Source organism: Microcebus murinus, chromosome 10 (genome assembly GCF_040939455.1).
Source record: "Microcebus murinus isolate Inina chromosome 10, M.murinus_Inina_mat1.0, whole genome shotgun sequence".
Classification (NCBI taxonomy): domain Eukaryota; kingdom Metazoa; phylum Chordata; class Mammalia; order Primates; family Cheirogaleidae; genus Microcebus; species Microcebus murinus.
In genome coordinates, this window is record NC_134113.1 from 18,107,940 (window position 1) to 18,134,948 (window position 27,009).

The 27,009-nt window shown below is 39.5% G+C and overlaps 1 protein-coding gene across 1 annotated transcript in view; it reads left to right on the plus strand.

The window, feature by feature from the left end:
* The first annotated feature begins 439 nt into the window (after positions 1-439).
* C10H12orf42 (chromosome 10 C12orf42 homolog) overlaps positions 440-27,009 on the plus strand; it is a 133,474-nt gene continuing 106,904 nt past the window's right edge. The window contains exons 1-3 of the mRNA XM_012772685.3: positions 440-541; positions 7,894-7,998; positions 10,471-10,565. Of these exons, the coding sequence (XP_012628139.1) occupies positions 7,911-7,998; positions 10,471-10,565 (183 nt within the window). The 5' untranslated portion in view covers positions 440-541; positions 7,894-7,910. The remainder of the gene's footprint in view (positions 542-7,893; positions 7,999-10,470; positions 10,566-27,009) is intronic.

The window sequence follows — 27,009 nt, forward strand, 5'->3', positions numbered from 1 at the left end:
GGGGATGGATTTTCCTGGAAGTTTCTAAACCAGAGAGCCTGACTTTGGATCAAAAGTGTCCCAAAGTAGACACTGTCCCCATCTGCAGCCTCGCTCTGCCCCCTGCTGTTGGCTGCCTCAGTCCTTGTGCTTCTCCCGTGTTCAAAATTAGAATGCGAGCGAGAGTAGGTGACAGGGGGCTTTAGGATATCTGGGGACTTTTACCTCCAGAACTACCCCTTCCGTGGGAAATCATCCCGTTTTGATCAATCGTCCCCCTCCCCCTGCCCCGCAGGTGTCACTCCTATTCTATGTGGAAGGTTTCCCCAGAGCTTAACGTTGGGCGTCAGACCACAGTGTCAGAGGAGAGGTGTGAAAGTTATCTGTGACTTTGGTGGCAGGAACGGGGAGGGTCTAATCTCGATGCTGCCCCATTGTGGTTGCCTGGCGACTACAGGGCGCTCGGAACCGCGCCGCGCCCCCAGGGACCGTGCAGGGTGGGCCAGCTCCGGTGGAGGAGGCTGCTGGAGGCGCGCCGGGGACAGGGCCTATGCTGCTCCAGGTAGACGCGGGGGTCGCAGGTCTAGCACTCGAGAGGGGTTAGGTGGGGCCGGACCATTTGCTCTCTGCTCCTCTTCGGGACTCCCACCACCTCCGCAAGCCGAGGCGGCCCGGAGTCTCTGCAAAGGCCAAGGGGCGGCGGCAAGCGGCGGAGCCCGCCCGGCTGGTCGCCAGCCCCCTCGGCCCGGCGGACCAGTCCCGGGACGGGGTGTGGGGTGCCGAGGAGAGCCCAGCCCCACCCCCCGTCCCCCCCACCCCCGCCCGGCTGCCTGGCCGGGATGCACACGCTCCTTAATCCCCCGCCCCCCGTTGCCCCGGCGACGGCCCAGACGAGCAGGTGATGCATTGACAGCGAGCAGATGGTCCCCCGCGGAGGCGACCGCGGCCCACAAAGCGCCCCGCGCGGCTCCGCCACCGCCGCCCTCCCAGCCGCCGGCCGCGGCCGCCCGCATGCTAATACGGGGCGGGGCGGGCCGCGGGCGGGGGAGGGCACGCCCCTGCTCCCCGCAGCCGCTCGCCTCCTTGTTCTCGCGCCCGCCCCAAATCCCCGCCAGAAAAGTTCCTCTCTTTGCGCCCAGGGACGCTCTCCCGGGTGCCCCTGCGCTCCCCCGCCGCCCACCCCGCTCCAGCTCTCCCCTAATTCCCCCAAGTGGTTAATTTCCATTGAGATAAACGCTTAACCCCTCCTTCCGTGCCCCTCACCCCCATTCTGCAGCCCTGCCCACATCTGCTCCCTGCTGGCATTTAATATTCAATCTTGGAAGACCAGAGGAATGGATTTACCACCGCCCGCCCCCACCCGGGCCCTGCTTCTAGAGCTGGTGTGTGTGGACATATTATTTATCTCACACCCCCCGCCCTGCGCTTCAGGATCTTTTAGGCAGCTTCTTTTAGTCTTCCTTCCTGGAATTTCAAAAATAAATCACTTTTCTCGCGGGACTCCTGCGCTGCCCCTCCCGGGAAAGCCTCCCATTCACACCCCCGCCTCCCCCTCCATTCATTTGACACCCCCGCTCGCTTACCCTATTCACCGCTGTGCTGCAAATTGAGGCGATCTTATACCAAGGGCATGAAAACTGCGAGGCACTATTCACAATTTTAATACTAACTTCATAGCTGTCACATAAATTCATTGCCTGGCTTACCCTATAATGGCCAAAGAGGAACTTTAGGGGAAGAAAAAAAAAAGTCTGAAGACACTGCCATGGTGTCTTTCTTTGATTTGCAGGTGTTTTTTGAAACCATTACTACAGTAACTGCAGATAGCTTTTTCTAGCTGCCACATAGAGTGCTTAAAAAAAAAAAAAGAAACCATCCTCCTCCTTTTTATTTTACAGTAGATAAAAAATGCCAATAAAGGCTTTTAGAAAAGGAATGGAGAGAGAAAGGGAAAAAGAGACTAGTGAATAAAGTTGGGACAATACCGGGTCACAGAGCTGTCGAAACTAATGTCATAGTGTGGCTGTTGGGCAGACATACAGAAAACTTCTTGTTTCTTGATTTTTATGGAGATTTGGTGTAAGGCATGGAGCACTCTCTGAACAGGTTTAGAACAAGGGGCAAAGAAAGAACTCTTCACAATAAACTCTCTTCTGATGGGCTTTATACCCACAAACACCTGTGATTTACAAAGAGGCATTGCAGAGGACAAAGAGAGACGAGAGGGCCAGGCTATTGTGGGGAAATGATGCCTCATGTACCCATGGCTCTCAGAGAGGGTTGTTTTATTTTAAAACTTGTCTTAGATCCTTGCTATGCAAACTTACAATGAGAAAAGAAGCATTAGACTTTTCTAGGGGCTCATAATGACTTTTTCAAATGCTTCTAACTCATTTTGAGCCTTCATTTTGGTAAGTTCTTAAACTAGTGAATATTGTAGTCACTGGAATTCAAGGAAAGTTAGACTTATCTTGAAAGTAGAGAAGTTAGAAATCATTACCTAAGACTTAGAAATAAGTAGGTAGGATGTTCACTTTAAAAGTATTTAATAATTGCATTTATTTAAAAATCTTATGAATTTATTTTTTTCTCCAGGTATGCTAATGATTTTGTGCCTATTTCAAGTTCTTGCCTTTTTCTTCTTTTTCTTATCTTTTAAAGATTTTTTTTTATTTTATTTTCCCTTTTTGGCTTTTGCTTTTTCTCTGTTCTTTGTACTTTTTTTCCTAATAATTTAGGGAGCTGTGAAAAATATGAAAATGTAAGGAAATAAAACAAAGAATTACAAATTGGAGGAGGAGATTCCCTTTGGTTAGGGTGGCCTTGTCCTCTCTGAGGAGATCACTTTTCAGCGGGGACCTAAAGCAAGTGAGGTAGCAGGAAGACCAAGGAAGCGAAGATGTGTGCAAAGGCCCTGAGGCAGAAAAGAGCCTCAAGGGTCCCGAGTCACTGAAGCAGGGCTGGTGTGGCTGGAACACTGTGAGTGTGGGGAGAATGCCACAAGATGAAGTTGGAGAGATTAGCCAGAATCAGATCATGGAAAGCTGCACTGGACATGATATAAGACTGGTTTTTATTCTAAAAGAAATAGGGAGCTACTGAAGGATTCTCAGTGAGGGATCTACATGATTGCATGTATATTTTAAGATCATTACTGCTGTAGAGTATGGATTGAATGGTGGAAAGAATGGGAGTGCAATGACTGGTTAGAAGCTATTAAAAGACTGGTGTAGTAATGTAGACGAGAAATAATGGTATAGTGCATTAAGCTAGTATTAATGGAAATGAAGAGAATGGGTAGATTTAGGATTTATTTTAGAGAAGGAGCTGGTGAGACTTGAAGGGCAGCATGCATGAGTCAGGTAATAAGAAAAAGGGAGGAATCAAGAAAAATGCATAGAACTGAATAACTTAGCAGATGTTGGTGCATGTTGCCGAGGTGGGGAAGGGAACCAAGATGGGAAATGTGAATCAAGAATTGTGTTTCAAAATGTTAAGTTTGAGCTGCTATTGAGGAGGCCAAATGGAGATGGTCGACCTAGGGCCAGACACTTGACTGGCCGTAAGCCGTAGTCATTGCCTAGGCACTTGGGATCCGTGATATGGCATGGCATGAAGGGATGAGCTTCTACTTATTCATGCCATCCATTTGATCATGATCCTTAATGTGTCTCTCTCCAGCTCATGACATTCAGCTCCTCCTCTGATATGAACTGCTAGGTTTGTCTCAGTATTTCCAGCTCAGATTCAGAAAGTAGGAAATATTAGTAGCCCAGCTCATCCCTGAGTAAAGAGCTCCTTGGTAAAGATAAATTGGGGAGTGAGACTCACATTTTAAGACAGAATGAGTTTCTCCCTCTCTCCAGTCTGAATTGATGGAAGATAACTGCCCAGTCACATTGGAGACTCTTGGGTAGATAGAAGAGTGACTGACAGGCCTATTTGCCAAGGTCTACAAGGTCCGCTTGACATGTAGAAACCAGGAACTCAAGGTTATCTGTGTCTGGGCACAGGAAGACAAAAAAGGAAGCAAGATAATAATAGAAAGTGAGAGACAGATAGATCCTTACTACTTTTTCAATAGTATAACTCCTGGTAAATCTGTCTCAATAGATATAAGGCTTTCTTCATTCTCACCAATATCTCTTGAGGGAAAGAGTGTTTCTTTCTGTATTTTTTCTGGGGGCACAGGGGTAGAGCAGAAGATGCTATATATACAATTCCAAAGAAGTGGAATGGATGAACCAGAATTCCCTCTTGCTATAGTGCTTGCTATAGTACATACAGAGATTTCAAATATAAGAAACTACTATGTAGAATTCTGTGATAAGTTATATTGTTAAAAGCTTCAACAAAATTATTATATTAATGGACAAAAATAGTAAAAATGAACTCAAGGAGAGATGGAAGACCTGATTAGAATAACAAAATGACAAAGATGAAAAATGAAAATATGAAAATAAGAAACTCCAAAAAAGGCTCTGAGCCCGAGTAGTTTTACAAATGAGTTCTTTAATGTTTTAAAGAAATAGAAGCTTTTATATGATAGAAATCATTATAAGAAATAAAATTCACTAATAAAATAAAAAAAAATCAATGGATGAGTAATCATGTTGAATAAGCTAATTAGATACCAAATAAATACAAAATTCAATAATTAAAAAAATTTATAAAGATTAGATAGAAAACACAACAGGGGATTTTCTGTTTCTAAGAATTGCAGACCAGTTATCTTACTTGACTTCTTAAATTGATTAACATGCAGGATAAAATATTTTAAAAACATTGTAGAATGCATTTCTGAGCTGGCATGAAGGTAGAAATTCTGGAAAATAATTAAGTGTCATAACTTGGAGGACTTCTGCTGGAGACTAAGATTTAAATTTTGATGGCAACACAGAAAATGGCCATTGGAGATAAAGTGGGGAGCTGAGTGAAAGTACAAAGCTGGGATCTCAAAACACTACACTCTCAGTGTAAGAACAAACAATAAATACACCTGACATAGAGGAAAGGTGGCAAGAAAAGCTGCTTGGTTAAACTTCCACTGTGGGTGGAGTGGAGAAAAATTATACCCATAATTCTCATAACTACAAGCCAGCCCCCATAAATGTTTGAGTCCTAATTCGTGCCATGTATTTGGGCCTGAAAAAAATTTCAAGTGGAGAATTTAATTAAAAATGGCCTTAGGCTGTATCCATTCTGGAAAACTGAGTTAAACACAGGCCTTCAAGAAATTTCCACATATAAAGTTCAAAGTAAAATGAAAAACTCACTGTCCAAATTTATGATACACACAAGAAAAGAGGAAGTCTAACTGAGAAACAATAGAAATAACAGACAGTGATATTAGACCTGCATAGACTTTTGATATCATCAGAAATTAAGTATATTTACTACATTTACTATATTTCAATAAGTTTGAGTATATGAGCAAGGAACAGATGCAATAAAGTATAATCAGATATATTGGAAAAACAGACTTATAGAAATGTAATTTCAGTTAAAAATTCAATAGGTAAATGAAACAGTAGATTAGATAAAATTGAAGAGAAATTTAATGAGTTGGAATGTAAATCTAAAGAAGTTATCCAGAAGCTAGAAAGACAGAAGACAAAAAAACAAAATGGGCTAACTAAAAATATTTTCTTTAACTGCATAATTACATAATCCCATGTTTTACATGATTAATATTTTTGGGCATCACTTATCACATTATAGCTTGGGTTTTACTGTACTAGCAATACTAACAAGAAGAGCTACTATGGCTATATTAATTTTAGACTAAACACTCTCTAAGGGGGAAAGAATATTGGTAGAGATAAAGAAGGGACCTATGTAATAAAAAAGACTTAATTTGTTAAGATATAATAACTCTGACCTTTTTGCCACTAATTATAAACCTTCAAAATTAAAAAAACCAAAGTTGACCAAATTATAGGAAAAATAGAAAGACCCACTACATTAGAGGGAGATTTTAATATTTCTCTCTCAGTAGTTAATGGATCAAGCAGATAAAAAATCAGGGATATAGATGATTTGAACAACACACTTAATAGGCTGGGTTTAATGAACAGTTGTAGATTAAATCCAATAATTGGGAAATAGTGAGTCTAAGCACATATGAAACATTTATAAAAATTAATTACATGAAGACTATAAAACTACCCTCAAATTTTAGAGAATTAATATTAAACAGATCTTATTTTAGGAACAAATTGCAACTAATTTAGAAATTACTAGCAAAAAGATAATTGGGAAACACCATACATCTAAACAACTTTTGGGTTAAGAAATCATAATGCTAATTCAAAGGCATTAGAAATAGGGACAATAAAAGCACTACATTTCAAAATATGTGAAAGGCAGGCAAACTGGTAATAGAAGAAAATACAATTATTTAAATACATTAGAAAAGAAGATTACACATCAGGAATTTAAGAATAGAAGAGCAGCAGAACAACCCCCCTGAAATGTATAAGAAAGAATAATTTTAACAAAACACATAAGGAAAACTAATGAATTAGAAAATAAACATATAAAAAGAATCAACAAAGGTAAAAGTTGGTTCTTTGAAAGAACTAATAAAATTGACGGCCTCTGGCAAGATTTGTCAAGAAAAGAAGAGATATGCAATATAAATAATGTTAAGGAATATAATAAAATAGAACCTATTATACGAATAGATTAAAACATAAGTGGGTATTTTATAAAATATTGGGGACTTAGAAATTTAAGTCATTTCATTTTTGAGAGTTTTTAAAGTCATTTATCAGAAATGCTTCCCAATTTCCCCTCTATACCTAGAATACTCTGCAAATCCTAATGACTCCCAGAACTTATAGGGGTCCATGCAAGTGAACTTTACTTGTTTCACAGGGATGTAGGCTATATTTGCTTCATAATAAATCTGTTTTTGTAAAAAGCATAGATGCCCCCTACCACCACAGCTGTTCCATAATATTTTAGAGACGCAAACTAATGTAATAAGACGAAAAATTTAAAGCTAAAAACTTTCAAAGGCAGAAACAAAGCTGTCACTATTAGCAAGTAATATAATTATTCACATTAAAACCCCCAGGTAATCTACAGCTATATTTTTTAGAATTAATGTGAGAGTTTAGCTAGCTTGCTGGTTTAAAATAATCTATAAAATTACATACATAATGAGTGAGATGTGCACCATCTGGGGGATGGTCATGATGGAGACTCAGACTTTTGGGGGGAGGGGGGGATTGGGCATTTATTGAAACCTTAAAATCTGTACCCCCAGGCCGGGCGCGGTGGCTCACGCCTGTAATCCTAGCACTCCGGGAGGCCGAGGCGGGCGGATTGCTCAAGGTCAGGAGTTCAAAACCAGCCTGAGCGAGACCCCGTCTCTACCATAAAAATAGAAAGAAATTAATTGGCCAACTAATATATATATATAAAAATCAGCCGGGCATGGTGGCTTGTGCCTGTAGTCCCAGCTACTCGGGAGGCTGAGGCAGGAGGATCGCTTGAGCCCAGGAGTTTGAGGTTGCTGTGAGCTAGGCTGACGCCACGGCACTCACTCTAGCCTAGGCAAGAAAGCGAGACTCTGTCTCAAAAAAAAAAAAAAAATCTGTACCCCCATAATATGCCAAAAAAAAAAAATTAAATTGCATTTCTATACCCTGGAAATGATTAGAAAAATGATTTTAAAAACATCATTTACAATGCAAAGAACCCCAAACCAACCAATTAGACTAACCCTGCACTTCCTAGTATTACATCCTACCATAGATGGTTAAGAAATTTATGTAGAAGAGTATAAAATTTTATTGTAAGTCACAGGAAATAAATGCTATGTTCATGGATAGAATGATTCGGATGTCAATTTTCCCTGTCATTGCATCATTGTAAACCTGCTCTCCTCTCTCCATTCATTTATAGGGAGTTGAACTCACCAAATGAATGTCTGTGGTGACATGCATGAAGCAAAGAGAGAAGCATCCTCTTTGGTGCCTAAAAATCAGACTGTTGGCAAACAGGATGCAGGTAGCGTATGAAAGACACTTCATCTTTTACATTTTTTTTAGGCCAATAGGTTTGCTTCATTTCACCCACTAATTTTGATTCTTGATTCAGTGCTGTTGGTCTTATAGTTTGGAACATCTTCTTAGTTCCATATTTATCCATATCATTGTAAATTGCTGCATAATTTTACATGCTGTCATAAAATAATTTTTAAATTATTTTTTTGCTACCATAGGGACACATTACATGGATTCTAGGAAAGCTTGGAGACACAGCCGTGTTTCCTTTGCCATTCTTTCCTTCTCCTATTGCTAAGGCACCCCCACACCATTAGGCATGTGTACTCGCTTAAAAGCAGCTGATATTGTTCTTAGGAAGTTGTACAAGTCTAGGGTTTTCAACAGAACTCAGAGGGAGACTTTTCAATGATATGTAAAGAAAGTACAAATGCCCTGGTAATGTTAAGAATGATACTATATTAGTAATAGTTTCATACTGCAGTAAAGAATTGCCACAAATTTAGTGGGTTAAAAAACACAGATCTATTATCTTACAGTTCTCTAGGTTAGGAGTCTGACAAGGGTCTCACTGGGTTAAAATCTAGGTGTCAACAGGATTGCATTCCTTTCTGGAGACTTTAGGTGAGATTCTACTTGGTCTTTTCCAGCTTTTGGAAGCTGTCCTAATTTCTTAGGTCGTGTCTCTTTTCCTCCATCTTCAAAGCAAGCAACAGTGGATTGGGTATTTCTCACATCACATCACTTGTCCTCTGCCTCCCACTTCCATTTTTAAGGGCTCTTGTGATCACATTGGGCTCACCTGGATAATCCAGGATCATCTTCCCATCTCAAGATCCTTAACTTAATCACACCTGCAGAGTTCCTTTTGCCACTTAAGGTAACATATTCACAGGTTCCAGGTATTAGGACATGGACATGGGTGGGGGCACAAGCTCTCTAACATCACTTCCTGTCCCCTCCCTCAGCTCACTCTGCTCTGGCCACATTGCCACATTCCAGACTCAGCGCTCACTGTCTCTTCCCTTGGAGAGGAATGCTGGCCCCTGGGATACTCAGGGTTTATTCTCTTACTTTGTTTGTGTCTCTGCCCAGAAACCCTGCTATGAGCCCTCTACCTAAAATCCACCCTGTGCTTTCTAACTTCTTACTCTGCTGCTTTTTTCTTCATATCATTTCTCACTCCCCTCTGGCTTCTCTTTTGAAAAATAAGCTCACTGAGGGCAGGGCTTGGTCAATTTTGTTTCTCTGTGTTGCCCAGGGTCTAGTCCACTGCCTGACATATAACAGCTCAAGGAATGCATGCATGAATCAATTTTTTTAATTTCATCCATTAGCATCGTATTTTTTTCATAAACTGGACTGTAGTGAAATTTCCATAATTTGAACTATGAGTTGAATTCAAATTGAAGTACGAAAGGTATGGTCATTGCACTTAGTTGTATATTTCACTGAGAGTGCTATTTGAGTAGCTAGGTTTAAAACTGGTATCAGCAAGTGATGAACCCAAAGTGATATATTAAGTGTCCTGTGAGTACCCCTACTGTTGATTGTATTCTTTTCAAAATAGAAATTGATAATAATAATGATAAAGCTAATGACCATTATCTTTGCTGCTATTTATGGAATACTTGTATGTGCCAGTTACTAAGTGCTTTACATATATTATTTAATTTTCCCAATGAGGTCATAGAGCACACAGGTACTGTGTTGTCTATCCAAGGAAAGTATTCCTCCCACCTAACACTTCTTTTAGGAAGCAGCTCCTCCCCACTCCCACCAAGTGGTTCTAGGGACAGCCCAAGCACAGTCCCTTGGCATCTTGGCTATCAGGATGGACATGTGACCCAATCTGGACCAATCAGAATCCTTATAGCAAGAGTCCAGTAGTCGACATATAATTCAAGCCAAGCCAATCAGAGTTCTTCCTCTCAATATTTGGACTCAAGCTGGAAAGAGGGGGATCCTTTTTCTCTTGGGTCAAAAACTGCAAAGATATGAGCCTGGAGCTGCCAGTGGTCTGAGGAGAAGCAAATGGTCAGAGAAAGTGAAGCAGGGACAGGAGTCAAAGGAGATGACTCACACAGTACCCAGTCTTATTTTCTCCATTTTACAGATGAACAAACATGTCTCAGAGCAGCTAAGTATTTGCCAGAGGGCACATAGCTAGTAAATTAGCCAGTGAATGGGGGAATTTGATCTCAAGTCAACCTGACTTCATTATCCATATTTTCTTTCACTTTGCTGTACTATGTTCTAGCATTCCAGAATTACAAGTAGCCACTTACTATTTCCATTCTTCCTGATTTCTGAAGACACACAGCAGGGAAATACATGCTCTGTCTTTCTAGCAAGGTGTTTGTTAGACAGTTGTTGCTCACTTCCATTAAATACATCTTGCATCTGAATGAATTTGTTCACTTGAGGCTCTAGGGCTGAAATAACAAACGGGCTCTATCTTTTGTGCTAATTCCAGTGGCCGAGGCTAGAAATGGCTGCCGAGAGCTTTGCGTTAAGAAGGGTTCTGAAGATTCATCTGGACTAGCAGAAAAGAAAGAAAGTGGAATGACGGTATGAGCTATTAAATTTGTTCAAAATGTTTGATAATTTGGATTGCATTTTGGAAATATGGAGGTAAACATTTCAGCAGGAAGTGCTGGACCAAGGACTATTGTTCTGCAGTTCAAAGACTATTTTGGTTGTTAACCATGGGCTCACCTGTGTACCAAACCAAAGCCCTCAATAGTTTCTTCACTAAAGGATGATAGCATCTTTGAATGAACACCCTGTGCAAAATACCCAGACGGTTCTATTTTACAACGATAGGAACAGCGACATGACCTGAATTTAGATTCTGGAACTGAATGTCATTTATTGGGACCACTCTTCTGGTGCAAGGGATGCTAAATCACAGTCACTCTGAAAACATTGTCATGAGCTGGTATTGTTGAGCATTTTCTAACATTCAAATTGGGCCTCACATTTTGTTGGTTGGAAGTTCCATTTCTTCATCTTTGGCCCAAGTTACTTAGCAATGACCAATCAAACTATGCACCCACCATATTGCTTTGCATGTTTGACTAGAACATTGACAGATTAATAGGAAGGGTAAATAGCAGAGCACAACTGCGGGGGCCCAGTGTGCGGCAGCAGGATTGACTGCTCTGGACTTTGTTGTGTTTGCTCAGAGGAAGCCGCAGCAAAAGCCTGCTGGGATGAGGTGACCCGGGTCATGGGCATTTGTTTCTTGTCTCTATAGAAAACAATTGTCTTCGCAATGGAAGATGGCTTTTTCTGAATCTACATGGTTCCACTGAGGAGGAAGCATTTGCCATTCCAGGGTGCTTGCTAAAACACACACACACAAATAAAAAGGCCACACAAAAGTTCAAATTTACTGTATTCCCCAGAGAATCTTTTGGCTTAGGTTAACCAGGAGAGAAGCCTAATATTCAAAAGTTTATTTTGAGGGTCCTGAAACCTCCATCTATTCACTACTAATTCCCAATATTTGATGTCTGGAATTTTATGAAGTTGCAAAATGATCTAGCTACCTTCCCTCCCCGCTTCCCAACATTCATGAGGGCAGAACCCATTAGCACTGTTGACTTTGTAAACCCTGACTTTGGTGGAAATCTATTTTGATTTCAGAATTGCTCTACTCTGAATTGATATGAATGAAATACATTAATAATGAAGAAAAATCTACTTTGGTAAGATTTAATCAATCAAAAATGGTGACTTTATTTAAAAGCCAGGACTATGTTTCTGGTTGATAGATTTCTTTGAATATGGCTAATTTTACATTTACAAAGTTATTATAGTTCTCAAGAATAAGAGAACTATAATAACATTCTAATAAAATTAGAACACTTCTAATAAAATTCTCCAAAGAGTTCCACACTGATTTTTGATAAATCACTTTTGATCTCTTTCTCTCTGTTCTGTCTCTAGGTATGTGTATATGTGTGTGTGTATCTTTTAAATATAAACCACACACTCCTCTTGATCTCATGGGAAAGAGTAGGGCACAGAATGGTGCTCTAAAATTTCCCATTTTGGTCGTTTTAATTCTGCTTTGTCGTGTCTGACCAGTGCTGTTTTCCAACATCTTTCTTACCCTCAGTGCCTTTACTGTCTTCACCGTTTTCCTTACTTTTTTCTTCTGTCTCCATCTTCCTAGAGTTTAGGGCTTAGGAAAGCATAGAAGTGTTATTGGTGGTGGTGATGGAAACCATTTTAGTTTCTGGCTACCTACTTCAGCTCTCACTGAGCTTTTTGCACATCTAAAACTGAAAAACCACAGCACAGTGGTGGTGTACTAAAATGAATGCCCAAAACAACCTTCCAAAACTTGAGGAATAAAAACCTCTTCATCTAGGCTAGCAAACGTTACAAACTAAGACCAATATGATTATTAAAAGAAAATCAAGGCGTCTATACTAATATCTTTTTAAAATATATTTAAAAGTAATCAATATTTGTTATGCACCTACTCTGTGCTACTCTGAGGATAGTTCCTGCCCTCAGGGAGCTGACAGTCTTGTGTTGAGGCATAGGGAAAGATAATTATCCAAAGAACTACAATACAGTGTTCCCAGCACTGCAGGGATGGGGTGGGTTGAGCCCAGGATGCTGGCATGAACTCAAATTTTTCAAGATAACAGAAGATGTATGCCTTTCTGGTCTTGCAGTTTTTTATTAGCTGGCTTTAATCTCATTTGCAAGACATAAAACAAAGAACAGTTGTCTAGTTGATGGCTGTACCATAGAAACATGATAAGACTTGGGGAAAGGGCATTCTACTGTAAGTTTTATTGGAGCAGAAATTGCACCTGTCACATTTGCTGTGGAAGGGGTGAGCCTGGCCCTCCAGGGATATCTGGAATGAATGGATGGATGAGGCAAAGCCCAAAGACCTTAATTACCACTTAGTAACTGTTAGCGAGGCCTGGAGTCTTTCCCGCCAAGTGTCTGTTTCTTCACCTATCAGACAGCTGGGCAACACCTGAGCATGTCACGGCATCATCATATGTGGGAGGCACCAGTCTAAGGATTTTACATGTGCTTACTCATTGCATCTCCACAACAAAAATGTGAGGCAGGTACTACTATTATTCCCATTTTACAGATGATTGTGTGCAATTGATTCTTTTGTCAACTATAAAGTACTGTATTTTTCTAAGAAAAGGCATTATCACTGGGATTTTTAATATTCCAATGGCAAAAGTGTGGGAATATCCTCTATGAACTTTTTTCTCTTGTCTGATTCTGTGTCTGCCTCACACGGCCTTTCTCTGAGATTCACACTAAGAGAAGATTTGGGGTATCCATTTTAATTAAGGACCTTTTTATGGTAAATCGAACCCTGTGGGTCTAAGAATTCACCCAAAGTGCAAATTTATTTGATTTTAGATGGTCTATTGAGATAACTTCAGAATAGAATGAGCTTCCTAATAGTACATTGCTTTGGTTAATTCTGAAACAAATTCCTATTTCTTGATTTCTTCCCTCCAAAAGGGGAGGCCGAGGAGTGGCCAGGCGTCAGGAGCAGCAGCCTGGGATACTATTGCAAAGACCATGAAAAACCAGTGGGGAAAGCAAAGTACCTGCCCACAGCTCAAAGTCTCCTCCATTCTTTCCACATTTTAAAGCAAGTTTTATTTTACAAAAAAAATCTCTATTTAGGAACATTGGATCAGTTTTCATCTCAAGTTCAAGACTAAAGAGTGGTCTGGGGAAACCACTTCACCTTCATGGATATTATGTGATTTTTGAGGTCACTTTCAGCTTCCAATGACTCATTTTATGGCTCTACAATGGGCTAACTATGTTAATTTTATGAGCAAACCAAACTATGCATAATGTATTTTGTCCTCATAAACTAAATATGTGACTTTCAATCTGTCATTTTACCTGACAAATTAGCACAGATTAAAAACTCAATATTGGTGAAAGTGCATTAATACAGGACTATCTTACCCTGCTGCTAAACATACTATTTAATTGCTGCAGTTTTTCTGCAAAGCAATTTGACTTAATCTTATGTATCAAATATGTTGAAATGTTCATATCCTTTGATACTGCTCATCCCTTCTGAGAGTCTATCTTAAAAACATAATTAGAATATGAGACCAAGATTACTATATAAGGATGTTCACTGCAATATTATTTATAGTTATGCAATAACAGAAGTCACCTATATTGCCTAGTAATAAAAACATTTTATAACTCATAGTGCATACAAATAATGTTACGTGGCTATAAAAATCAGATTTTCTAAAAAAAAAAGTTTTCATACACAATAAATTTGCTTAAAGTAATTAAAATCTGCTTAGAGAAAAACTGGCAGGAAGTGAATCAAGATATCTAGATAGAACAATTGGTGACTTTGCCCTTTTTTTATGGAGTCTTCCTGTTTTTCAAAATTCTGTAACGAATGTGTATCATTTTTATGATCAGAAAAGAAAATGAATGGTATGTCTTTTACACATCATTTTCTTTTCTTGTAAATAGCCTGTCCCCTAAAAAGAGGGCTGGCAGGTTCATGCCTCCCAGAGTTTGGTTCACACTGTGCCCTCTGCCCCACCTTTCACCAAACTCCCTGCTTCCTTTAACCCCAGTTGAGCGTCCCACACTGGGCACTGGCTTTGAGATAGTAAAAGTGGGAGTGGGGAGCTGAGAAAGGGAAAGCCAGCCTGAGACCTTTAGGTAGCTATGCCCTGCAGGCACCAAACAGCCCAAGGCATGCATGTGGTCCCAGGGTGAAGGCCTCAAATATACAAGGCTATTAAGCTAGATTTTACTGAAGTAAATTACCCAGGCTTTGCAAGAACATTAACAAATTATCATGAAAATGCTATCATCAGCAGCACAAATGTCTCTCAAAGGCTCACTTCAGTGGGTTTTTTTGTCCCAACTCATAAGATTCACTTGTTAGTTCTACAAAAAAAGGGAAACTGAATCTCAGAGGTAATTTGCACTTTGGGTGAATTCATAGACCCGTTTTTTTTCCTCATAGGGTTCATTTTGTATCCGGGCTTATGCACAACTTCTGTAAATGGCAACAGCGGTTGCGTGGGCACTTGAAATGCGAGAGAATTCTAAAGTTGCTGCCTCCTATTAAACACCAAGAGTGGAGGAGATTACCTCTTAGTCAAGAGAAAGAAAAGGTCTGAATCAAGAACAATGAGAATTTTACCTTTAAAAGTCTGATCCAGGAAACAACTACAGGTTACAACTTGTATGCAGTTTGCATTTTGAAGTTTACTTGTCTGGTCAATAAAATTACATAACCATCCTATGAACGTAACTATCACATGCATTATGTTTATAGATCTGTGGATAATAAACACCCAGTGAGCCCTAAGAAACTGTGTTCAGGTTAAATTTGGGATCCAGAGTGGCAGGCCCCACTTTTATGAGGATGAAAAGTAGAGTAACTCAACGCCTCATGGAATGTCAGCATTTTATAATTGTCTGATCATTACATCTAATTAAAATTTAAAAGTAGGCTCAATAAAATCAGGAGAGTAGTTATGAGGTTTATTAAATAATGGTACTCAACATAAATATTTATAGGCTGAACTTACATTACCAACTAGAGTTTGTTCTTATAATGCAATTATATCCAGAAATAAGTTATTTTCCAAGGCACATTGTATGAAACTTTACCTATTTTGTATTTATCGATTAAAGTTTGCTGTTGGTACAGATTGTTTCCATTTTGAAATGGATACAGCTAGTTAGGTCACTCAGAGACCCAGTTAGAAAAAAAAATCTAGCTTTCCTGGGGTCTTTTCTAATCATATGTAGACAGATACCCAACAGAAGAGCTAAATATTTAAAACAAAGAAAACAATCCCTGCCAACAAATGATAAACAAATATCCACTAAAATATAGAGAAGTTTTCTTTTTAGTAACATGTCAGGAAGTTCCTAACCAGAATAGCTAGGTCTCAGCATCCATCAAGTTTTGTGTCATTGAAAAGCAAATTTCAAATTACACATGGCAGTGGGCATTATTATCTTAATGCTTAGAGTTTCAAAATATCCCAGTCCAGTCCTGCCCAAACAAAGAGGGTAAGTTTAAGCCTCTTCACATGTGTACTTTTAAAATAGAGGCTATTTACTGAGGTACAGTGGCCCAAGAGGAAATAATAGTAGAAATCAACCCATCTGTCCTACCCTCCCCTCTGTCCTGAGGACAAGACACTCCCATCCTCAGGAGTCTGAAAGCTCAAGGCTTAACTTGGGGTGGAGTCAGTGCTTTCCTCTAATTGTATTCAGAAATGGGGAGCAGTCCCAGAATGCACTGTTAGCAGAGACTTATGTCTATCAGATCATTTAGGAACAATGTCCTGTCTTTCAACAGGGGTCTTTGGAATAAACACCTCCTTGTCCACCCCGACCCTCCCTGTTAATACAATGAAGGATACTCTAAGTTGTAGTATACAGTGGTCATGTAATGATTAGGGGAAGATGTGCAAGTTCTATAATTCTAGTAAATAGTAAATTCTACTAAATTTTACAAATAAAATTTTTAATATATAGGATCTCATCAGTGATATACACATAGAGGGAGAATAATTTCTTAGCTCATTTTATCTAATATATAACAGACAATTTAAAATGATAAATATTTCTTTTGTGCAGGTGTTTGAAGGGTTCAGCTGCTTTGATCTGGGCCTGGCTAGTCTCAGCATGGCTCCTTTACATGTCTGTGGTCCACCACGGTTCCACCACGTAGTGTTGCTGATCTTGGCTGGGGATTGGTTGGCTGTTGGCTGATGGCCTTATCTGGGAAGACTGAGGTGACTTGACTCTGCTCCATGTATCTTTCCTGCTCCCACAGGCTAGCTTCGGCATGTTCTCATGGCAATGGCAGAGGGCAAAATGAGCAAGTCCAATAGTGCAGCCCCTTAAAGCCAAGGCTTGCGTTTGCATTTGACAGCATCCTATTGGCCAAAGCAAGTCACATGGCTGAGCCCCATTCAGAGTGGGAGGGGCTGCAAAGTTACATGGCAACGGGACATGGATACAGAGAGAGGTGAAAAATGGGAGCTGTGAATGCAGTGTACCATGTGGTGTAACATTTGAAATGTGATGTGATTTATTTTGCATTGTTGAGAATTCTTGCTTTCCTTTTTCTCTTCCTTCCTTCCTTCCTTCCTTCCTTCCTTCCTTCCTTCCTTCCTTCCTTCCTTCCTTCCTTCCTTCCTTCCTTCCTTCCTTCCTTCCTTCCTTCCTTCCTTTTTCTCCTCTTCTCTTCTCTTCTCTTCTCTTCTCTTCTCTTCTCTTCTCTTCTCTTCTCTTCTCTTCTCTTCTCTTCTCTTCTCTTCTCTTCTCTTCTCTTTTCAAGACAGAGTCTCACTCTGTTGCCCAGGCTGGAGTGCCGTGGCGTCAGCCAGCCTAGCTCACAGCAATCTCAAACTCCTTGGCTCAGGCGATCCTCCTGTCTCAGCCTCCTGAGCAGCTGGGACTACAGGCATGAGCCACCATGCCTGGCTAATTTTTTTCTATATATTTTTAGTTGGCCAATTAATTTCTTTCTATTATTAGTAGAAACGGGGTCTCGTTCTTGCTCAGGCTGGTTTTGAACTCCTGATCTTGAATGATCTACCTTCCTTGGCCTCCCAGAGTGCTAGGATTACAGGCGTGAGCCACCATGCCTGGCCCATTTCTTGCTTTTCTACCTATTGCAATTGAGTTAGAATTTTAAAATAGCGTTTCATAAACAATGACCTTGGAAGCTGGTGTTCATTTGCAGGAGTCAGGGACTTGAGAGAGAAAACAGTTTTCTGAATTTCAAAATATTTCCTAGACATAAGCTTGGCAGATTAATTGGAATTTTATCATTAAAGAGTAGATTGGATACTCTGAAAGATAACCTGGCAGCTTCCTTCCAGATAGAGAGGAGATGGACTCTCTGGGTTAGGGAGGGTAGGGGAGACATGGAGGAGAATACCCACTGAGTAGTGGGCAGAGAGAGAGAAAGAGAAAGAAAGATACAGAGAGAGAGAGAGAGAGAGAGCCAAAACAGCTATCATCTGAGAAGATGGCAGTGAAAGTAGGTCCTCAGTGAGAACGTGGTTTCAGTTGGAGCAGTTTTCTCAAAGCGTAGTTCTAGTGCAGCAGCAGCAGCATTCCCCAGGAACTTGACAGAAATTCAAAATCTTTGGTCCCACCCCAAACATACTGAGTTAGAAACTGCAGGGATGGGCCTAGCAATTTATTTTTAACAAGCCTGTATCCGTTGTCTATTGCTATGTAACAAATTATGCCAAAACTCGGCAGCTGAAAACAACATTGTCTTATAGTTTTTGAGATTCAGGAATCCAAGAACATTAATGGGATCCTCAGGCTCAAGGTCTGTCATGGGGCTACAAGCTGTTGGCTGCTGCTGCAGTCACCTCAGTTCTGGTCTAGGGCTAAAGGGTCCACTTCCAAGCCCATGGGTTGTTGGACTGAGGGTTTCCTTTCTCACCATAATAGGGCAGCTCACACGTGGCAGCTTCCTCCTCCCAGTGTGAGTGATGAGAGAGAGAGAGAGAGGGGAGAGAGAGAGAGAAAGAGAGAGAGAGAGAGAGAGAGAGAAGCCTCGGTATTTCTTTTTATAACCTAATCTTGGAAGTGATACACAATTACTTCTGCTGCATTTATTCATTAGATGCAAGATGCTACTTCCAGTTTATACTCTGGGGAAAGCATTACACAGGGCATGAATACTAAGAGTGAGAGATTGTTAGGGAATAACTTAAAGGCTGCCTACTACCAAGCCCTCCAGGAGACTGCTGCATGCTAAGATTTGGGAACTATTTAGTTACTGTAAGAAGACAAAGGGAATATTTGGAAAAGAGTTTGAAGCTATAAAAAATTTTGCTCACAATGGATGATGGCTTCTAGATAGTACAATGGAAAGGTTTAGGGTTATGGCTTTGAAACTCCTTTGATAGCATCTACATTAGGAGATACAGTTTAGGAAATACAGTTTTTATCCTATCTCAAATTGCACATGACAGTATTAATTTCATTACATGTGATCTCCTTGGATGTTACATTTCCTAATCTATCCTATTCTGTTCTGCTCCTTTGCATTCCATTCCATTTCATTCCATTACATTCAAATAATTGGTAGTTGTGTCTGACCAAATTGACCTCATAATGGGTCACATGGTCACAACGGGCAGTTATAAAATATTTATTTATGGGAGTAAAGGAGAATTAGAAGAGGATGGGATCAGATTATGAGATAGAAAACCTTCATCTCTCAGTGAATTTTGATTCTGGCCAACTGGGATAAGCCAATGGCTACTAGTTATTAAGTACTTACTATATGCCAGGCACTGTGCTAAGCTTTTATGTGTATACATTGTTTTCTATCTGATTTTTACAACAGCCCCATTATATATCATTTTTTCTTTACAGTTGAGAATTGAGGAAAAGTTTCCTTAATGCAGAGGAAACTGTGGCTCAAAGAACTTAAGCACCTTGCCTAATTTCACAGAGATGACTAATGACACAACCAGAATTCAAACTTGCCACAAGTGGTTCCAAAGGCCCAGCTAGTGGCCATTACTACAGTGATCTGGTCCGAGTCCTTCCTATACCATGGAGAAGCAAGAAGCAGAAGGTGTGAATGTACTGTTTTTAGGATCTTCTTCGTGGATAGGCTTTAGGGAGTAATTGGAGCAATGCCCCTACGATTTCTTCTATAATATTTAGCCATCATACTGCCAAAGCTTTAACTGACTTTCTATTCCTTTTCTGTTTTCACTTCTTGCACTTTATAGGTCTGGCTATCTCATAGTAAATGATGCATTTCTTAAAGAAAATAATGCTTTACCTTTACCTAAAGAGCTTACTTTACTATAGATTTAGTCTTTGTATGTATATGTTTTGTGTGTGGCCTTAGGGGACACTTCTGCTTTGGGTTGGTGAAGAAGGCAGGCTACAGCAACAACCTATGATGAACTGTGATATGATGAGAAACATTTTCAACAATGTTTCTTTTTCTGGACTTTAGGCTACCTTCTACAGCTTGTCAAAAATGGAAATAACTTTATTGATGTATAGTTTGCAAATATTTTATTTCATTCTATAGATTGTCAATTATTTCCTTTGCTGTGTAGAAGTTTTGAAATTTAATTAAGTCCCATTTATTTATTGTTGTTATTGCTGTATTTGCCTTTGAGGTCTTAGTCATAAATTCTTTTCCTTGCTGATGTCTAGAAGAGTTTTCCCTACATTTTCTTCTAGAACTTTTATGGTTTTATGCTTTACATTTAAGTCTTTTATCCATCTTGAATTAATTTTTGTATATGGCGAGAGACATGGGTCCGGTTTCATTCTTGTGCATGTGGCTATCCAGTTTTCCCAGTGCATGTTGTTGTCTGCTTTGTCAGAAACTACAAATAATTCAAACATATCAGCAAGAAAAAAACCCAAACAACCCCATTAAAAAGTGGGCAAAAGACATGAACAGGAGTTTTTCAAAAGAAGATAGACAAATGGCCAACAAACATATGAAAAGATGCTCAACATCACTAATCATCAGGGAAATGTAGATTAAAACCACAATGAGATACCACCCTACCCCTGCCAAAATGACCATTATTAAAAAGTCAACAAACAATAGATGCACAGAGGAAAAAAATGCTTATCTGTTGGTAGGACTGCAAATTAATACAACTTCTGCAGAAAACAGTATGGAGATTCCTCAAAGAAACAAATGTAGACTTACCATGTGATCCCAGAATCCCACTACCAGGTATTTACTGAAAGGAAAATAAGTCATTTTATCGAAAGGCCACCTGCACTCAAATGTTTAGCACACCACAATTCACAATTGCAAAGATTTGTGATCAACTTAAGCGTCATCAATTCATTAGTGGATAAGAAAAATATGGTGTATATACATACCATGGAGTACTACTCAGCCATTAAAAAGGAAAGAAATGTCTTTTGCAGCAACTTGGATGGAACTAGAGACCATAATCTTAAGTTAAGTATCTCAGGAATGGAAAAACAAACACTACATGTTCTTACTAATACTTGGGAGCTAAGCAATGGGCAAACGTGGGCACAAAGACATATAAAGGACATTGGAAACCAAGAAATGGGGAATGTGAGAGGGGGCTGAGGGATAAAATCTTACCCATCAGGTATAATGAACAGTGTTCTGTTGACGGGCATACTAAAAGCCCTACCTTAAGCATTATACTAGATATCCATGTAATAAAAACATTTATACCCTCTTAATATGTTGAAATAAAAAAATGAAAATAACTCTTAGCTTTCTAAATGAACTTGGCGTAATTGAGTCTTAAACTTCAGTGTATCTATCCTTGGGTCTAGACTAAATATTCATGTGAAAGTGTCAGATACTATGAATATGATTATTTTTTCTTAAAACATCTTACATTTGCATAGCATTTTGCAATTTCCAAAACTCTTTTCTATATATTTTTTCTTTTGATTCTTAAAATAATCCTAGGAAGAAAAGGGGAAAGAGTTTTATAAACAGTTTTATAGTTGTAGAAATGGAGACTCCAAAATGTCAAAAATATCATATAGAATATTGGATGTGAACCAAGTGATTTAATCCAAATGTCAGTGTTACAACGATGGGAACCAAAGATCAGAGAAGTTAGGTGACTTATTCAAGGCCACACAGCTAGTAAATGCAGAGCCAAGTTAAGATTTCAAGTCTCTAGATTGCCATAGGAGAACTCTTTCTACCATAGTCTGGTACCTCTGGTCTGATTCTATGAGTATAAATGCAGATGTTGCAAACATAATATTTATGTTCACATGTCTATAAGTGTTATGGAGATATTTCATAATGCAAAGGGTGTCTGGAAGGCAGAGTATTTTTGTAATCAGAAGTGTGTTATTCAACTTCGTAAACCTAAATTTTCCTGACTCTAATTTCTAAGCTCAGATTATTGTCTGTCTTCTAAAATGGACAACGCACAGCAGGATTATGTTGTCAAGGGATTATAAAGAGCCATTTGTTATCTTCAAAAGTAGGAGAGAGCTCTGATGTAGCTTAAAAAGAAAAGAAAAGAAAAGTTTGTTTTCTGAGCTAAGTGATGAGATTGCCAGAAGTCTTGTGCATTCTCCCCAAGCATATGTTTGAAATGGCATATTTGCGTATGTGTAAGAATGTAAAATAAAATTTTGCCATAATTCAATAAATGAGGTCCTCAAATTTTATTCTCCTAAAACATTGTGTTTCTGCATTGGAGGTTCATGGAAGGCAATATTTTTAATTAGTCTGTACCATCACAAAATCCACAGAAGTAAAGAGTCAACTTACCATGTTGAGTTGATCTACAATAAATCTATAGATTTATTGGGACTATAGACTACACAGAAAATCTCAAGTGATCATGGAAAGTCATTTTTTTTGAGTTTTGTGTTATTTTATTTTACTTTATTATTGTAACTTTATTTCAAAAAATTAAGAAGGTGCAAATGTTTTTGGTTACATGGATTGCTTTTATAATGCTTGAGTCATGGCTATAGGTGTGCCCATCACCCAAACAGTGTTCATTGTACCTATTAGGCAGGGTATTTGCCCCTCCTCTCCCTTTCCCTCTCTTCTGCTTGATTTCCACTGAGTTTCACCACTCTGTGCACATGTGTGCTAGTTGGTTTGTTGCAATTTAATAGCGAGTATATGAGGTATTTGTTTTTCATTCTTTAGATACTTCACTTAAGATAATGGTCTCCAGTTCCATCCAGATTATTGTAAAGGCATTAATTCATTCTTTTTTATGGCTGAGTAGAACTCCATGATATGCATGTACTACATTTTATTAAGTCATCTGGGTTGATTCCGTATCTTTATGATTGTGAATTGTGCTGCAGTAAACATTTGATTGCAGGTATTTTTTTTTTATTTCAGCATATTATGGGGGTACAGATTTTAAGGTTTCAATAAATGCCCTTTCCCCCTTCTCCCCACAAGTCTGAGTTTCCAACATGACCATCCCCCAGATAATGAGTGAGATGTGCACCATCTGGGAGATGGTCATGCTGGACAGTCATTTCTTAATGTGTCTCTGACTCATTCTTCTCTGATGAGAATTGAAACTTTTTAGAGGATGAGAACCCATCACCGATTACCTTATACAGTATCTGAATTCACACGATCTCTAGGTTTTGCAAAATATAACATATGCATTTATGCTCACACATATATATTTAGGTCCAAATTCACAGATGGAGTTTCTTATGAAAGTCTGTTTATGAATAGGTTGTTTACAACTCAAAACACATTTTTTTTTCTTATAGAAATTTTCCACCTGCAAACATAATTACTAAGTGTCCAAAGCTCAGCCCTCAAGTAGCTCACAGTCTTGTGGTTAGGTTCTGAAGCCAACTTTGGAAACCTTTAAAAGAAAACCTTTAAAAGAAAATGGTTCTGCCATTGCACAGAGAGATAGTAACTCAGAGTCCCTCCAAGATCACAGGCCTCAAGCCTCCGTGTGGATCCTACTCAGCAGAGATGGCCGTTGCTAACCAAATCTGTTCACTCTTGCTCCTGAGCAAACTACACTTCCCAGCCCATCTTGCAGTTTGATGTGGCCATACAATTTGTTCTTGTCAACAAATAGGTGTGGTAGGGATGCATACCATGTTCAGACCTGGCCCATAATAACTTTCCCCAGGAATTCCTATACTCTCTTTTTATTTTCTATCTAGTGGCTGGAAGAGAATGTCCCCAAGTCCTTGGGGGTTGGCCAAACAAAGGTCCCTGACTGATTGTGTTAAATGTTCCCTGCTATATACCTACATGGATTGTTGGGTATATAAAAATAAATTTCGATCGTGTGAAGCCTCTGAGCTTTTGGGATTTAACTATCACATTGGCAAGTCTTAGCTAACACTCCTTATGCGTGCCATGCCCTTGGAGTTAAGCTGCTTTGGACTGAACATTTCAGGAAGAGGGGGATGGCAGGAAGGGGGCACATTCTGGGGAGAGGGTGGCTTTCAGAGTGTCAGAGGAGAAAGGCTTGCAGTAGAGGTGTGGAAAGGACAGGCGGGGAAGGTCCTCAGGAGTGGGTGACATCTCAGTCATGAGTGTGTCCAGCCTGTGGCAGGGGCTCTGGGCAGAGCAAAGACAATGCCAATAGAGACTCTGTCTGTACATAGCTTTGCTTCATATGAAAACTTAATTCATTTGCAGATTGGCTTTATGTATCTGTGCTTCTTTCTGAAATATCTAAGTTGTAATTTAAGGTTGTGTCTGTAACTGAAGAAAATGTGAAACATAATTTTGTAGCAGTGGCAGGCATGAGAATTCACTTTTCAGATCTGTAAGGTGGCCACACTTCCCAAGGGCTGCTCTCGCCTCCGTTGACGGTGACTGAGATGAGCCCTTGCTGGGGGACATGGGAACCTCCCCCAGTGGCTGACTTTAGCTTGAGGACTCCTCCAAGTTCTAGATGGACTTTCCTTAGACTGTATGGAAATCTAGGAAGCTTCCGTCCAACCTTCCTTCTTCCCTTTCTCTTTCACTTGTGGTCAGATTTGTCTTGCCTCATTTCCCCCCACACCCCAGGTGTTTTTTTGTACATTTAACCTATCTTGGTGTTTGCTTCTCAGCAGATCCAAACTAACCCAGAAGTCATTCTGTCATTTTGTAAGTGTAAAAAGGGACCAATTCTCTTAAAAGGTAAGGGATCCTGTTGTCATTTGGTCTAGTTTCCTGACGAGTTGAGATTCCATTGTAGACTCTGAGTGTTTGCCCTTGATCAATTTATAGCATTGTAGGGAAGGTATGGTTACATAGGCCCCTGTGGTCTACCTAAGAAACTGGACATGCTACAAAAGCCACTAGGAAAGAGAACTTCTTGCTTTTAAACATAGGGATTCCTGATGGAGATGAGAGAATAAAAATGAATAAACACTTACTAAGACCTTGCTGAATTGGGTGTTTTCCATATGGGATCTCATTGGATGATTAAATGAAAATCCATTTCAGGTAGATACTTTTATCCCCAAGAGGTGATGAAGTTTAGAGGCGGTAAGTAATCTGTCCAGGATCACATAGCTGGTAAGAGGCAGAGCTGGTATTTGAAAGTGTCTTGCCTATTCCAAAATTCATCCCACTCTATTTTACCTCATGCTTTTTCAGAGAGCAGTTTTGCATGGATTCTTGGAAAATTACTATTCTTTCTTACCAAAGAAAGGTAGAAACCTACCAGTTTCAGAGTCTGTAGAGAGGGAACATCCTTCTCCCATGGTTTGTTGCGTTCATCCCTGCCTCCCCCCGCGTATTCTTTATGTGAAATGTCTCATAATTAAAAAGCTCAGATTCTATACAGACACAAAGTCTTTTCAGTATAGACTACATTTCCAAAAGTGGTTATTATGCATGGATGTGCTTGCAGAATTAGATTTCTGTGGTCTTGACTTTAATTGCCCTGTCTAGATATGTGATTAAGCTTTTGTTCTTTGTTTCAAGATGACCAGTCAATGGAGTTGTGTAGTTTTAATTTTATCTGAAGTGCAGTTGGAGAATAGGCGACAGAGCCTAGTGCTTTTTTTCCTCCTCTCCTTCTCAGTTACTGTGATCATTATTTCAATATTTTTAGGTCTTATTAATCACCAAGAGTGATAAGAAATAACATGATGTTGGTCAAATTTTTGAGTGCAATATTAAGTTTTTAATTAAAAGTGCAACAGGGGTATGGAAATTGAATTTTACTTGTGCAATTACCTTCCGGAGGGCAGAGCATATCAATGTGAAGCTTGTGGGAAGGGGAGGAAAACATAGTTCGATATAACATTGTAGTTCCCTATCTTTGAACATCTATTACCATGGCAACTGATTCAAATGCTTGAAAGTTAAGTTGCTATTTAGGCAACTTAACTAGATGTTTTTGACAGTATGTGAACTGAATATGTTTTAAAGACAGACACATGTAGATCTCCATTCAGCTGACCTGGCTGACACAGCAGTAAGAAGACATTGCTGGGACAACTGAAGGAATTACACAAAGGAATACAGTTAAGAAACAACAGCTTCAGCCAGGAAAACAGGACAGAGGCTATCATTTTCTCCCTGTTTTCAGGAAGATGATCAGCTAGATGGAACTTACAGCACCCCTGCTGCACAAATACGAGGGTACTATTAGCTTCATCTTTTCTGCACTTTTAAGCCATAGATAAAAAGGCAGACTAGCAATTTTAGGGCACAAACATGGAAAAAAGAAAAGTTAATTTTCTAAGAGAAACACAGTATGTACCTTGTCAGTGACTTCTTCTACTAATATCATTTAAAGCTTCTTTTCCTTCCCCTTGGGAAAATGATACAAAAATCCAGTCTTTTTTTTTTATTTCAGCATATTATGGGGGTACAGATTTTAAGGTTTCAATAAATGCCCTTTCCCCCCCCTCCCCCCACAAGTCTGAGTTTCCAGCATGCCCATCCCCCAGATGGTGCACATCTCACTCATTATGTATATATATCAGTCTTATCTTTATGTTCAGTTGGAACTGCAAGCTTTCTGAATTGTTCCCTGATCATTATATGCTGTAGGTTGAAAGCAGAAAATAAAGTTCCAGTGTTTTAAAGCAACAAGATCAAAGTTCCATGAACATAGCAGTTCTTCAGTTCATATTTATGAGCAAGTTAATTGAGGAAAGACCACAAAAGGAAGAGGAAACATCAGACTCAGGTGTTCTCTCCCTCTGTGTTATGTGTGGATTATTTAGGCTTCTTGGGAATTGCATTTTCAGGACAGTAGTTGGATCAAGCAGACTTTTCATCATCCTGATGAAATGTTCAAAGCAGACTTTATTATTTTAAAAATCAGACAAAGAGAACACAAACAATAAATGACTGCGTAAAGGGTTTTCCTACACTGTTAATTTATTTAACAAAGTAATACATAAGAAACAACTTTGAATCTGTGAGGAGTTTCTAAAAGAGAGAAGACAGATGGATTCAGACAGAAGAGAGAAAATACAATTCAATTTCTAAGGTCTACTTATACACCTC